Raw genomic sequence first — 13,892 nt, forward strand, 5'->3', positions numbered from 1 at the left:
AGAAGTTGAAATAACCTTTATTTAATTTAATTAATCCAAAATCTCCAGTAAGCACTTAAAAATGAATATTGAGTCTGAAGGAAATATCTATCTGGTTTTACCTTCCTGGTTTATAGAAGGACCAAGTGCTGAGATTCCTGAGTTGCAGGGGCTGGACTAAATGACCATGAGGTTCCCTTCCAGCACTACATTTCTATGGTTCTCTGGACTACAGTTACTCAGTCTCATGCTCTATTTAGTGTGTGCAACAACAACCTTACATAACTGCTCACTACTCAGCATGTTTAACCACTGCCGGGTTTTCTGTATGTGTTGCCATGAAATAAAGTGGAAAATTCCATTCAATCCATTTCTGGAAGCTAAGTTACTCTTTGCCATTATGATGTCATCAAATGCCTCTGATGCGCACAATGTGGCTGTTAGCTTGTCAGAACTGTTGATCACGTTGGCAACAGTGATTTCCACTTTCTGCTCAGCATGTTCAAGCAGCGTCCTTAATAAATATGATACTGATAATAATACCATGGTGAGACTGAGCAACCTGCTCCGTCCCCGTTTGCAGATTGAGATTGTCAATAGAAGGGAGCTTCTTTGATCTGTGGAGGCTCTCTGCATAGTTTGCTGCCCTGGTTTTCCTGGTCTCGCAGGAGTCCCACACATATCAAAGGCTCCCAGCTTTGGACAGATGGCTTCCAACTCATGGAGGACAACAAAACCCCTTCATGTTCCTGTTTTAATAATCCCTGAACATGGCCACCAAGGAGCTTTCTAGTTGAGTGGGGCTATGTACTGAGGTCTCTCTCATCACATTTCCTACTATACCATACTGGCAAACAGTCAACCTCTTTTGCAAAAATTCTGGCATCCTTAACATCTTGCTAGTTTTTATGATCCCTATTTTTATTTATTTTTATTTCATTAGACTAATAAAATGATGCCATCATTCTTGAGCAATGCCCATTATTTCCCCCCACTCCTACATAGCTCATAGGTTTTGCTATTTATTTTTTTTATGAATGAGCTACATAGCTCATAGGTTTTGTTAATTTTTGTTTCAGTCACTCACTGTAGGAAGGCATTTTACTTAGCTTTCAATAATTTGCATAAAACATTCTCACTGATGCTGTCAGGTATACTACCAGTCAGAGGATAGTCAGTCTGTGTTGAACATAAACATAGGAAACCTCTATCAGGAGTCACAAAATAGTGGTGGCCCCCAGTTGATGGAACACTCTCCTTGGGGAGACACGGCTGGTGCCACCCCTCTCTGCTTTTAGGCAAAAACATTCTTATTCACCCAGGACATTGGAGCTCATTTTTCTGCTTAATTTTTTAGTAGGGTGGGGTGGAGTTAGATCTGGGTTTTATAATCCTTGTGCATTTTAGATTGTCTTATTCTTGATTTTTCTGCTTCTTTTCAATATTTTTGTAAGTTGCTTTGAGTTTTACTTTTTGGAAGCAAGTGACTAATAAATATTAGTGACTAATAACAAAGTGACTAATAAAAGAAACAAATGATAATAAAATGTCTTTGATGTGTATCATCATTAATTAGCCAATTAAATGCCAAGTCTATTTTTCATTATTTCAGGAAGAACAGTTTGGAATGTATGCATTGTACAGCAAGAACAAGCCGCAGTCAGACGCTTTGCTTATAAGTCATGGAAATACCTTCTTTAAAGTAACTATCGCTTAATGTTTACTACGTCTATGATTGTGTCTGAGTAGAATTTCTTGACCTTTGTGGTATTTTATCACCTAACGTGTCCTCCTACTAATCTTACAGAATAAGCAGCAGGAATTGGGTGATAAAATGAACCTGGCTTCTTACTTGCTGAAACCCATCCAGAGAATGAGCAAGTATGCACTGCTTTTGAAGGATCTGATCAAGGAGTGTTCGGCAGCGCAGGAACAGGAGCTCAGCGCCCTCCGGGCTGCTGAAGAAATGGTCAAGTTCCAGCTTCGCCATGGAAATGATTTACTTGCCATGGATGCCATCAGAGGATGTGATGTGAGTCCAGCCACATTCCAACCCCTGAAATCCCTGTTGTGCAGTTCAGGAAACCTTAATTTTTGTAGCTTTAGTTGCCTGGTGGTGGCTACATTGTGAGGCAGGAAGTCCCCTGTTCAAACCTCCATCCACTTAGGCCAGCCACTCTCAGCTCAGCATCTGCATATAATACTTGTCTACATTTACAAGATGGGATGTGGGTGGCGCTGTGGGTTAAACCACAGAGCCTAGGACTTGCAGATCAGAAGGTTGGCGGTTCGAATCCCCACAACGAGGTGAGCTCCCGTTGCTCAGTCCCAGCTCCTGCCAACCTAGCAGTTTGGAAGCACGTCAAAAGTGCAAGTAGATAAATAGGAAGGTAAACAGCATTTCCATGCGCTGCTCTGGTTTACCAGAAGCGACTTAGTCATTCTGGCCACATGAACCAGAAGCTCTACGCCGGCTCCCTCGGCCAATAAAGCGAGATGAGCGCTGCAACCCCAGAGTCAGCCACGACTGGAGCTAATGGTCAGGTGTCCCTTTACCTTTACCTTACATTTACAAGATGGTTGTAAGAACACAAGAAGAGCCTGCTGAATCAGACCAAAAGTCCATCTGGTCCAGGATCCTGTTCTTACAGTGACCAACCAGATGCCAATGGGAAGCGCACAATCAAGACCTGAATGCCACAGCCCTCTCCCCCTTTGCGATTGGCAGCAACTGCTATTCACAAGCATCCTGCCTCTGACTGTGGAGACAGAGCAGAGCCATTGTGGCGAGCAGCCATTCGTAGCCTTATCCTCCATAAATTTGTCTTCTACTCTTCAAATGCCATCGACATTGATAGCGACCGCTGCTTCTTGTGGGAGCAAATTTAATAGTTTTGACTGTGTGAAAAAATTATTTCTTTTCTCCGTTCTGAAGCTTCCAACATTCAGCTTTATTAGAAGGCCCCGGATTCTGTTATAAATAAGAAAGGAGGAAAAACCTTTCCCCTTTCTACTTTGTCCGCAGCTGGGGTCAGCAGCTGGAAGTCCCCAGGCTAGAGCCCTGACTGCTGCTGATAACTATAACCCATATAGTGATTAGCTAAAAAGAAGGGTGGGGAATGGCTACAGAACTTACTAACAGGTTGCTTTACAGCTTTAGAACTGTCTTACCGTCCCTCAGGATCATCTTGAAGGGCCTCCAACCCTCCAAACACCAGGAGCAGAAGAAGGTGTGTAAGATTACTGCCACAATGTATATGAAGGACCTTTGATTCTAGTTGGAAGGTGCTAAATATTATTTTTTAATTCATGTTAGGAGAACCCTAGCCCAAAGCGGCCCTCAGGCCTAAGGAAGTTGAACCAACCTCCTATCTGAAATCCCTTCTCCTGTGTTGTCTCTTCTTCTCTGATCAGGTCAATCTGAAAGAACAAGGACAGCTGAGGTGTCAAGATGAGTTTATTGTGTGCTGTGGCCGAAAGAAGTACTTGAGGCATGTTTTCCTTTTCGAAGACCTCATCTTGTTCAGTAAAACAAAAAAGATTGATGGGGGATATGACATTTACATGTACAAACAGTCATTTAAGGTAACTGCATTCTCGTTGGGTGTGCTTTTCCTGCCTTGGGTGTGGTTTGATGGCATGTGATGCAGCCAAGCAGGTCTGGGTCCGGTCATTGCTTGAATGGGGTACCACCTTGAACCCCTCCAGGGAAAGGGGGAATATCAATGCAGCAAACCACCTCTCATAGTGTTTTGTACTTGCTAGTGTGGGGAAGGGGCTAAATAGAAACAAACAAGGAAGTGATCTGGTATATGCATTATTTAAGGCAGTCTCTAGCAGTCCATTCAATACATTTTCACAAGCATGGCTGGTAGTTGCAGATATTGAGAATAGGCCACTCATGGATATAGTGTTGGGTATAGTCTTGCCATATATCCAGAATCTCCCGGACACAGCTGGAATACTGGAGTCAGAAGCAGTGTCCAGGCGAAAATCGCTAAAAATCCGGATATATGGCAACCCATGTCCGCAGTGGGCAGTGTCGTTTTTGGTGATTTCCCCTAAAATAGCTTTACTTTTTGCGATTTTACCAAAAAGTTCAAAAACTCTGAGCAAACCTTTGGCAAATAAAGAATGGCAACCCTATCTATTGGGCCAGTCAGAACTTCTCATCCTGCCCTAGCTTGCAAATGAAATCATATACCTATGCCCTGAGACCCTTGAGAAAGAGTGGGACAAAAACATAATCATTGAATTAATGTGTTCATTACTTGCAACTTTAATCCACGTTTGTGAGAACCATGCTTCTGTGACTGAAAATCCACACTGATACAGTTTTCTAGCCACTATGCCCTCATCCATATACACTTCTTCATTTGGCAGGACTAATAAATTTTCATGCTCTTACAGTGTTCCTCATGTTTCTTTCTCACAGTTATTTATTTATTTATATTTATATTTTATTTTTAATTTTAGACAGCTGAGATTGGAATGACAGAGAATGTTGGAGATAGTGGCCTCAGATTTGAAATCTGGTTTCGAAGGAGAAGAAAATCTCAGGACACTTACATCCTTCAAGCAAATTCAGTAGAAACTAAGATTGGATGGACAAATCTCATAGGAAAGATTCTTTGGAGACAAGCCTTGAGAAACCGAGGTGTGCCTGCCAAAATAGTCTGCCCTTTGCCTATTGCTGCCCTTTATGCCCGAAACTCTTTCCTAGAACAACCAGTGTGATGCCACTGCAAATCCCTTCAAATCCATCCTTCAAAAGTGAACTCTTGTCTGACCCCTGTGTCATAACCCTTCAGTCCCCACCCCAAACCCAAATGAAGTGTTGGTACATTTAATTTCATTTGTGCATTAAAACCTCAGTGGTTGGGGATGTGGAGCTATATTTTTCCTTAGGTTACTCTGCAAGTCACTATGTACACTCTCTGAATACATAGCAAAAGCAGCATTACGCAAGAAGTGAGCAGGTGGGAGAAATTGTCGGCCTTCCTCCTTCAGAACTACCCCATCACCACCCATGTGCATGTGTTCCCCGTCTTTGTTGGATCTCGGCCTCAGATCCAGTAAGGTTATGTAATGGCATTTCATATCTAAACTATATACATTATGTTATTGGTCTGCTAGAGCAAGCATGGGGACCTAGGAATGGTCAGGTGACAATGGCATTTGTGGTCTTCTTGTGGCAGAATTTGAAGCACTCTTGGCACACAATCTTACATTTTCTGTTAAAAAAGCAAAAAAAAAAAGGCTCTATCATATATTCTTTTGCACAAAGAGCTCAACAGTTTTCAAACATGGAAAAGTGTAATATTTACATCCTTCCCCTTTAATTTGCATTATTAGAGTCGTTTTCCTTCGCACTCGTTTTGGGTTTTCTTAGTATAAAATACTTTCAAACATGTATATTTCCTAACTGTTTCTCTCATGTTTTTGGATGGTTGCTTTTAGAACTCCGAATGCAAGAAATGGTGTCAATGGGCATAGGAAACAAACCGTTCATGGACATCAAGCCCAGTGATGCAGCTATAAGCGACCGAGCAATAGACTTAATAATGAAACGAGCAGGTACAGTTTGATGCTTTCCCTCACTCCTTTGGCAACTCTTTTAAATTTCTTGTCCACTTCTTACCAAAATTATTTTATTGGATCCCCACCCCCATGGAAAAAATGTACAGCTAGTTCTGCAAGTTCTGTTCCTCAATAGCAACATCACCTTGCCGCAAGGCAAATGAATTTTGAAACTGAGGGGACCCTCAGATTTTTGAAAAGCAAAAATCCCACTAAGAAACTCCCAAGCCTTTAGGCTCTTTCAACCAGAGTCAGAGCAGCAAAAGGATCGCTTTCCGTGAATATTCTTCCTCCTCTCTTCTCAGGCAGACCATCAGCTTGCCTTGGTCTCACATAACAAGCCTTTAAATTCTCAAGTGATAATTCACTACTTAGGGTGTTTTCAAATGGAAAAGATGGCGACTGTATAAATAAATGTGCCATCAAACTGCCCTTCAGAATTGGCTTCGGCCCAGACTCATGTGCATCCATCATCCAGTAGACATCTTGTGGCACACAATTTGAGAAGATGTGTAGCACTTTAACATTCTTCACAGTAGACCAATTCCATGGTGATTTTGGTCCTGTAAAAACACAGAAGGAAGAAGTATTTTCAAACATTCCAAATGCAGCCTCTGTGTAGAGTGAGAGAGGCTTAGCTAAGCTGCACCAATTCTGGGATCCTTGGAAACACTCAGAAATATAAATATGCTTTATATCAAGCCAGGCCATTGGTCCATCTAGCCTAGTGATTGTAGATGCTTATTGGCAGTGCTCCAGGGTATCAGGCAAGGTCCTTAGAGTTATAGAAGAGTCTTTCAACAGGACATGCCAAGGATTGAACTTGGATATTTTGCACTTGAAGGAATTGCTCTACCCCACCACCACCACCTCCCTGAGCTATGGCTCTTCTCCACAACTTTTCTAGACGTAACTTTTTACTGTATATACTTGGCTCTTTATAGGTCTTGAGAGAGATATTTTTGTTTGTTTTGCCAGAGTCAAGAAGCCGTGCCTCAATAGCTGTTTCTTCATTTGACCACTCTACGCCGTTTAAGAGGCCCCACTCCACGATCTCAAACAGCAGCACATCTTCCTCGAGCAGCCAGTCCTCCTCTTCCATCCTGGGCTCGCTAAATCTGCACATATATTCCGCCCCGTCTCACCCAGGCTTGGTGGGACCTCCTTTTTACCACTGGTCGTACGATGTCAGAGCCTGCATTGAGGAAGATGAGCTGGAACAGGACATTGGGAGCCAGCCCTCAATGAGTGAGTGCATTGCAATAATTTATTTATATTTCATTAAAGTTATATACTCCTTGATTGTAGGAAAACCCCTCAAAGCACTTTACAAAAAAGATGAAATTATCGCTAAAAAATACAACCATAATTTAAAACATACAAAAAAGTTAAAATCCTAGTAGAATATATTAAAACAAATTAAAATTCATGCAAACTTTCTAGATACCTGCATAGACTTAGACTTGTCTAAATAAGAATGTCTTCAGCAGGTGCTAAAAAGCACACAGTCAAGGTGCCTTGGAATCTGGCTGGTCTCCTTGCAGTTTCCTGCTTTGACCAAAGCAAAGTGATGGGTGTCCAGGCTCAGTTTCTGCCTGGCGTTCCTCAGGTCAACAGTTCAAGACTCGCACAGACTTGCGTCCTGACAATGCTGACATATATTTCATTAGTCAAATGTTTGTGTACAGGCTAAGAGTACCTTGTATAGTGTTCAGCTGGCACAGTTTACAAAGACCCATAATCTTGAAAACATCACAAATTGTAAGTTTACTTTCTTTCAGTTGTGTTGCTGGGATTCCTGTTGAACAATAGGCTGGCCGCAGCCTCTAATGTCAATGGTCTCTTCCTTCCTACTTCCTGTAGTTACAGAGAGTTCAGAGTCATCCCAGTGCACGTCCGGTGAAAGCTCAAGTGGTTTTAGCTGTTCTGCACAGGCTGGATTCTCCCCACTCCTCGCAGAGACATTTCTCGATGATGGCACTTCAAGCCCTGGTTCCAAGCCTGCATCGCAATGCGCATCTCCTGACCTCTCAGAGAAGAACCTCAGATCAAAGCCCAGCAGCCAGTATGTCCCTGCTGTGAGTGTTTTCCTTCAGTAGGTGTAAATACATAGAAATGAGAGTGAGGATGTTTTACCAGCATCACTCAGTTGCCACTTATGGTATTAAGGGCAGGAGATATTCCTTACCTTTCCAACTTCATTGGTGTTGGAGGGTGTTCAAATGCCAACTTCAGCTGTAGAAATCCCACACTATGGCTCAATCAAGACATCACATCCACTTTCTCACCATAGTTCGAGCTTCCAAACATATAATAAGCAAACCAGCACTTAGAGCAGTTTGTCCAATTTAGTTTTCCATCTGCTGAGTGCTCCTTTTTCTGTACTTCACGGATTGCTGAACTAGACGCAGGGATGTCCAACCAGTAGATTGTGATCTACCGGTAGATCCCTGGCTGATCCAAATAGATTGCGGGATCCTTATCATGTATGAAAACAATCCCCCTCTCTCTCCATCCTCAAAAAATTGCTTTTGGGAGATTCTCTTGCAGCATTATGTCCAGATATTATATTGAGTGGCTGTACTGTATAGCACACATGCCCCATATAGCGTAATAGTAATGTATTGGGACGCGGGTGGCGCTGTGGGGAAAAGCCTCAGCGCCTAGGGCTTGCCAATCGAAAGGTCGGCGGTTCGAATCCCCGCGGCGGGGTGCGCTCCCGTTGCTCGGTCCCAGCGCCTGCCAACCTAGCAGTTCGAAAGCACCCTCAGGTGCAAGTAGATAAATAGGGACCGCTTACCAGCAGGAAGGTAAACGGCGTTTCCGTGTGCAGCTCTGGCTCGCCAGAGCAGCGATGTCACGCTGGCCACGTGACCCGGAAGTGTCTCCGGACAGCGCTGGCCCCTGGCCTCTTGAGTGAGATGGGCGCACAACCCCAGAGTCTGGCAAGACTGGCCTGTACGGGCAGGGGTACCTTTACCTTTACCTTTAATGTATTGGTGTTTTGTTATGAAAATCATAACCCATGGGAAAGAGGGGACAATCCACATGAAATTATACTGCTTTTGCAACACACCTTAGATCAGTCTGTGACCTGGTACGTCATGGCCCACCAGTTGAAGACCAGAGCCCTAGAGTGCTGACATGGTATGCACTTGGAAACAGACATAGCAGATGGCCTTGCACTGGAGGTCTCAGCAGAGCAATTCCATCATGCATGCCTCTTCCGAAGTCAGTCCCACTACGTTCAGTGAGACTTTCCCCTTGGAAATAGTGCATAGGTCTGCAGCCTCAGTACCCCTGTCTCATTCATCCACACAGCGGAGTTAATGATGGGCGATGTTATTAACCAGGCCTCTTCCGCAGAGAAGAAACAGCGTGGCAAAGACCTTGGCTAAATAGGAATAGATTTCACAGGCCCAAATCCAATACATAATCCATGTGAAGAAGTCTTCACAGAACTCTACATTTTAACAGATGGTACATCCGTCATACTGAGCCCCCCCCCGACCCTTGTGCTCATGCATGGAGAGCAGGGGGTGATGGCCTTTGCAGACATAAAAGGGTCTTGGGGCCAAGCAGACGTGCTACTGGCATCCAAATCCATGTGTGCAATTCTACACCACAAACAGGTTCAGCTGGGCCCATTGTTTAGACAATTAGGAGTAAAAAGATTTTACAAAATGCTAATCCAGATATTGCAGATTATTCCAAATTAATTTCATCTGAGCAATCGTATACAATTTATTGCAGCCAAACTTTTAGAAACAAATATTTGTTCTTTTCACTGCTTCTGAATAATAATAAAAAATCAAACTTTTGTCATCTCCAGGATGATTTGGTGCAGAATCCATAATACGGATTTCTAAAACTTGAACCTCGCAGAACCTGCAGCTCTGAGTCCAGGTGGCATTATTCTGAGGGGGGAAAATGTATCCTTGTTTGTATTAGGAAGTTTGGTTTTGATTCCCCTCCTTTACTTTTGACCTCTTTTTTTGTATATAGCTGGTGAGATTTAGTTGTTACTATATTTTTCGAAATCCTGTAAATGCAGAAAGTATTTTGTGTAAAAAATGTACAAATTGTGGCTGGATTTGTTTGTAAATATTAATTTTATTGTTCTGCATTATTAATTGCTCATTTTCATGGCAGACTCTTAAAAACTTTTAGTAGCATACAGTCCAGGTTTAAAAGCAAGTGTGGTTAGAATATTGAAATATTTCTGATACTAAGAATAGAAATAAGTTTCTGTAGCTCTTTACGGTAGAGATTCTCAGACATTTTCAGAGCAAATTCCAGGCTGAGAAAAGAACTTTAACAAGTCCAATAGTGCAAGTTTTCTAACTGTCCAAACACCTTCAGCCTAGTTGGATATTAAGCTGCAGGGAACCACAAACACATTTTGACAAAGATCAGCACTTGTGCTTTGAAAACACAGAAACACAGGATATACAAATTTAATTTTCACAATTTATGCAGAAAACAGCTATGCTTGGTGCAGAATTTTGAAGTTTTATAACACATAGAACTGGATGAAGATAAGTAAAAAAATTGTATGTGAGTAACAGAGTCACTGTGAAAGCACCCTCATAATATTCAGTACATACAAACTTACTTTTCCCCCTCCTGGGCCAACTTCACCCTGAGGGTAGAAGGCTTCTGCAAGTTTGCAGCAAAAGCTAGCTGTGAAAGGTGCCAGTTGACCCATGTGTTTAACGTTAAAATATCCCTTTCTCAACCCCTGAAGCAGTTTTGGACTATGCCAAGAATGTTTCCATCTTTCAATAAGGTGAATGAATAAATAGATAAAAATTCACACGGCACTTAGCAAACACACACACACATATTGTTACACACGTCCCTAATCTCCAAGTGGTGCAAGATTACAGGGGTCAAGGCGCTTACCCAGGGTTTGTATTTCCTTTGGAAATGAGGCACAGTGGAGACTGTGGTGTCTTTAGGATATTGGGTTTCATTGACACATATATTCAGCCTGAGCCCAGGATGAAGGGGTTCCATTTAACAGACTGACCCCCCCCCCTTGATCACACCACAGCCAACTGGAAACCTAAAACTTCTTCCTAAAAAAACCACTGGCATTGTCTTCCAACGAACAAACTTAGGGCGGGACTCCACCCACCTCTTGTCTTGCTGATGGCCCAGCTCCCTGTCATATTTGTTCTCTGTTAATGGTCCATCTCTCAAGTGATCTACTCAACAGGGGAAGCTGAGTCCAGCTTTTAAGTGACTTCCAGTATAACTCTTCAAACATTGAGTGATTTCTAACACACACTAAAACTAGGAAGCATGGGTCCCTTGATCACACAAACTCTGACACCCGAACTCATCACACTGCTCGCTCCACTTGCCAATCCCCACCCGTCTTGCACTCCTCTCCCCAGCCCTGGCTATCCCCTCCCTTGGCACTTGACCATACCCCTCACCCACTCTGCCTCCCACCTCTCGCTCACTCAGCTGCCCAGCTCAGCCCAAACACCTGCTCCCTTCCCTCACAGCTAATCTAATGCTTAACAGAAGGATGGGCACTTTAGAAAGCACTTTGCCAGACCAATATCTGAAGTGCTTCCCACCCTTCTTTAAACATTGCTCCGGTCACATTTAATGGAGGAATATCTTAGGCAGTGGTGTGTCAAACCCACTCTCTAAAGCCCCCCCCCCCAACAAATGTCACTGGAGCTCACCTGGGTTGGCTGCTATCTGCCTGCCTGCCTGCTATTCTGTTGTCACACTGCAGTTGGCGTGGCTGCCTGGTTGCTAGGCAAATTGCATCATGATGACAATTTTTCTTACAGAACTATAGTATAGAGCAGGGGTTCCCAATTAGGGGTCCAGGGACCTGTGAGGGTCTGCGGAACGCAATCAGGGGGTCCATGGCACCATCCCTGGCTTCCCCCAAAATATTTTGTCATTTTTGCATGGTAATATCACAAATCTTATGGTCTGTTTTAGCACTATGCAACTTTTCAATATATTGTCCAAAATCATTTTTGAAATCACACCATGAGAATGATTCTGACCCGGCAATACACAGTGTTATATCACTCCTTGCGTGAGGATAACACTGCTGATCTGAGCTGCCTTCCCTCACGCTAACGGAGACCAGGGCAGCTGATCGCCCTCACTTCAAGGCCCCGTGGCACTACCTTCCCCTGACACGGAGGTGGAGCAGCTTTTCTCAGTCAGCAGGAAAACAACAGCCACTGTGGACATGCATCTTCGCTGGCTGCCCCACTGATGAAGGCTTGATGTACCCCCCCAGCCCCCCCTCAAGCCATGCAGTGGAGGTGACTTTGCTTCTCCCCCCCCCCCAATCCGATCTCTGTGACTGGTCCTTTCCTCATCCCCACACCTGATCTCCAGCTTCAGACATTGCTATAAATCGGGATATCACAATGTTTAGCTGCTGATGTATCACAATGTTGAAAACAAGATATCGCTCAGCCCTAGTCTGTTTTTTAGCATACCTAAAATCCTTTGCTTATTGGGGCTACCCCACATGTTGTTCAAAAATTGCTCCAGTGACTTCGCTTTATATATTTCATGTGTCTTCACTCTTTCATTTGAGGTGGTCTTCCTGCACTGACCAAGTTACTTGCCCCCCTATATGCAGGGAGCAGAATTTCAGAGCTGAGCCCCCCATGGCTTGTTCATTAAAAAATAAAAATAAATTATAAGTTTTCAGCTATACACTCATATCATTTTCCATTCTCCCATGGCTTTTTCAGCACAGCTTGACCACATTGCTCTGGCCTTCAGGAGTGTGGTCATTTGTTTCCCTGCCCCATCAGAGGGCACACGAACTGTGTTTGAAGGACATGGACCTCCCCTAGAGAGTGTCTGCCCCCCCTAGACCCCTTTAGGGAACACCCACATACTTTGAGAACAGAATTTATGTCAAACTAAATCAAAAAGTATTAAGTATTGTTCATATGCTCTTCAAGTAGTTTTATTTTTGTTAGTCAAACATTGCCATGTATGATATATTTTAAAAGATGGAAGAATAAATAAAACATTTGTATTATCCTTTACTGATTTAGTACATGATCATTTTTTCTTTTCTTTTTTAAACAACATTTCTGTGTAACTAATTCATAGAATTTGTACCTTGTGTAGAAGGATGTTTTTTAAATAGGCAAATTCAAGGATATCTCAGGGGCACCTCTGGGTAGGGTTGGCATAGCTGGAATTTGGCCATTAGAAACTGTCTGGGTGGAAATCACTGAATTGTCCAGGAAAATCTGGAGGTTTGGCAGCCCATGTTGGTAGTGTAAGTTTTGGTGAATTTCCTTTAAAATAGCTTGCCCCCCCCCCCTTTCTTTGGGATCTTGCAAGGAAAGCTCAGCAACTTTGGGGAGAACTTTAAAAAAGCTCAACAAAAAAACTTTTGTCTGGCAACTCTACCTCTGGGGACCTTTGGTATAACCAGGTATATAGCAGAAGGGTTTTACATAGGATAAAGCAAGCAGGCCCATATTTTTTTATCTTTATGCATCATACAAATAAGGATGAAAAATTGTTGAAACTGTAAACAGCAAGTGGTACATCTAAGTCACGAAGAGTAGCTATTAATCCACAAAAGCTGTCCAGTTTTTGTTTTGTTTTTTAAATTCTAAACAATTCAGAGGAAAGTTTGTTTTTATTACAGGCACATTGGAAAAGAAGATAATCATTTTGTGATCATTACAGTCCTAATATTAGGTGTTGGCAACTGGGCAAGGGCACATAAACACCAAATATAATCCTAAGATTCCATTTTTTGGAAATAGTAACTTTCCAGCTTTTGCAGAACCTGCGATACAAAGAATAATGTGCAGGTCCTCTCTCCACTTTTATATCGTCACTGGAACCTTGTGAATCACAAACCAGCCCTGCAGTCTCTCCTAGAATGCCCATTATGGGCCACCCTTTATTTTGAAAGCACGTCAAAGTGCAAGTAGATAAATAGGTACCGCTCCGGCCGGAAGGTAAACAGTATTTCCGTGCGCTGCTCTGGTTTGCCAGAAGCGGCTTAGTCATGCTGGACACATGCTGGTCATGCTGTACAACGGCTCCCGTGGCCAATAAAGCGAGATGAGCACCGCAACCCCAGAGTCAGCCTAATGGTCCTAATGGTCAGCCTAAAGGGACCTAATGGTCAGGGGTCCCTTTACCTTTACAGACAGAGGGACCTGCATATAGAAGCAAAGCCATTTAAAGGCGCATGAGCAGCACTGGAAGCGTCACTAAGTTGTCAACAGATTCAGTAATGAAGTGAAATAATAATAATAATAATAATAATAATAATAATAATAATAATAATAATAATATTCAAC

The 13,892-nt window shown here is 42.9% G+C and overlaps 1 protein-coding gene across 6 annotated transcripts in view; it reads left to right on the plus strand.

The window, feature by feature from the left end:
- Positions 1 to 9,992, plus strand: part of PLEKHG4B (pleckstrin homology and RhoGEF domain containing G4B) — a 99,102-nt gene extending 89,110 nt beyond the window's left edge. For 5 of the 6 annotated variants that reach the window (XM_083708948.1, XM_083708950.1, XM_083708949.1 and 2 more), the window contains exons 16-23: positions 1,592 to 1,681; positions 1,787 to 2,011; positions 3,394 to 3,564; positions 4,456 to 4,636; positions 5,440 to 5,556; positions 6,538 to 6,807; positions 7,423 to 7,637; positions 9,392 to 9,992. In XM_083708948.1, the coding sequence (XP_083565074.1) occupies positions 1,592 to 1,681; positions 1,787 to 2,011; positions 3,394 to 3,564; positions 4,456 to 4,636; positions 5,440 to 5,556; positions 6,538 to 6,807; positions 7,423 to 7,637; positions 9,392 to 9,415 (1,293 nt within the window). In that variant the 3' untranslated portion in view covers positions 9,416 to 9,992. Of the gene's footprint in view, positions 1 to 1,591; positions 1,682 to 1,786; positions 2,012 to 3,393; positions 3,565 to 4,455; positions 4,637 to 5,439; positions 5,557 to 6,537; positions 6,808 to 7,422; positions 7,638 to 9,391 lie in introns of those variants that run through there. The other variant, XM_083708951.1, reaches the window with a different exon arrangement.
- Positions 9,993 to 13,892: the final 3,900 nt, after the last annotated feature.

Source organism: Podarcis gaigeae (assembly GCF_964106915.1).
Source record: "Podarcis gaigeae genome assembly, chromosome: 13".
In the NCBI taxonomy this organism is placed as follows: Eukaryota; Metazoa; Chordata; class Lepidosauria; order Squamata; family Lacertidae; genus Podarcis; species Podarcis gaigeae.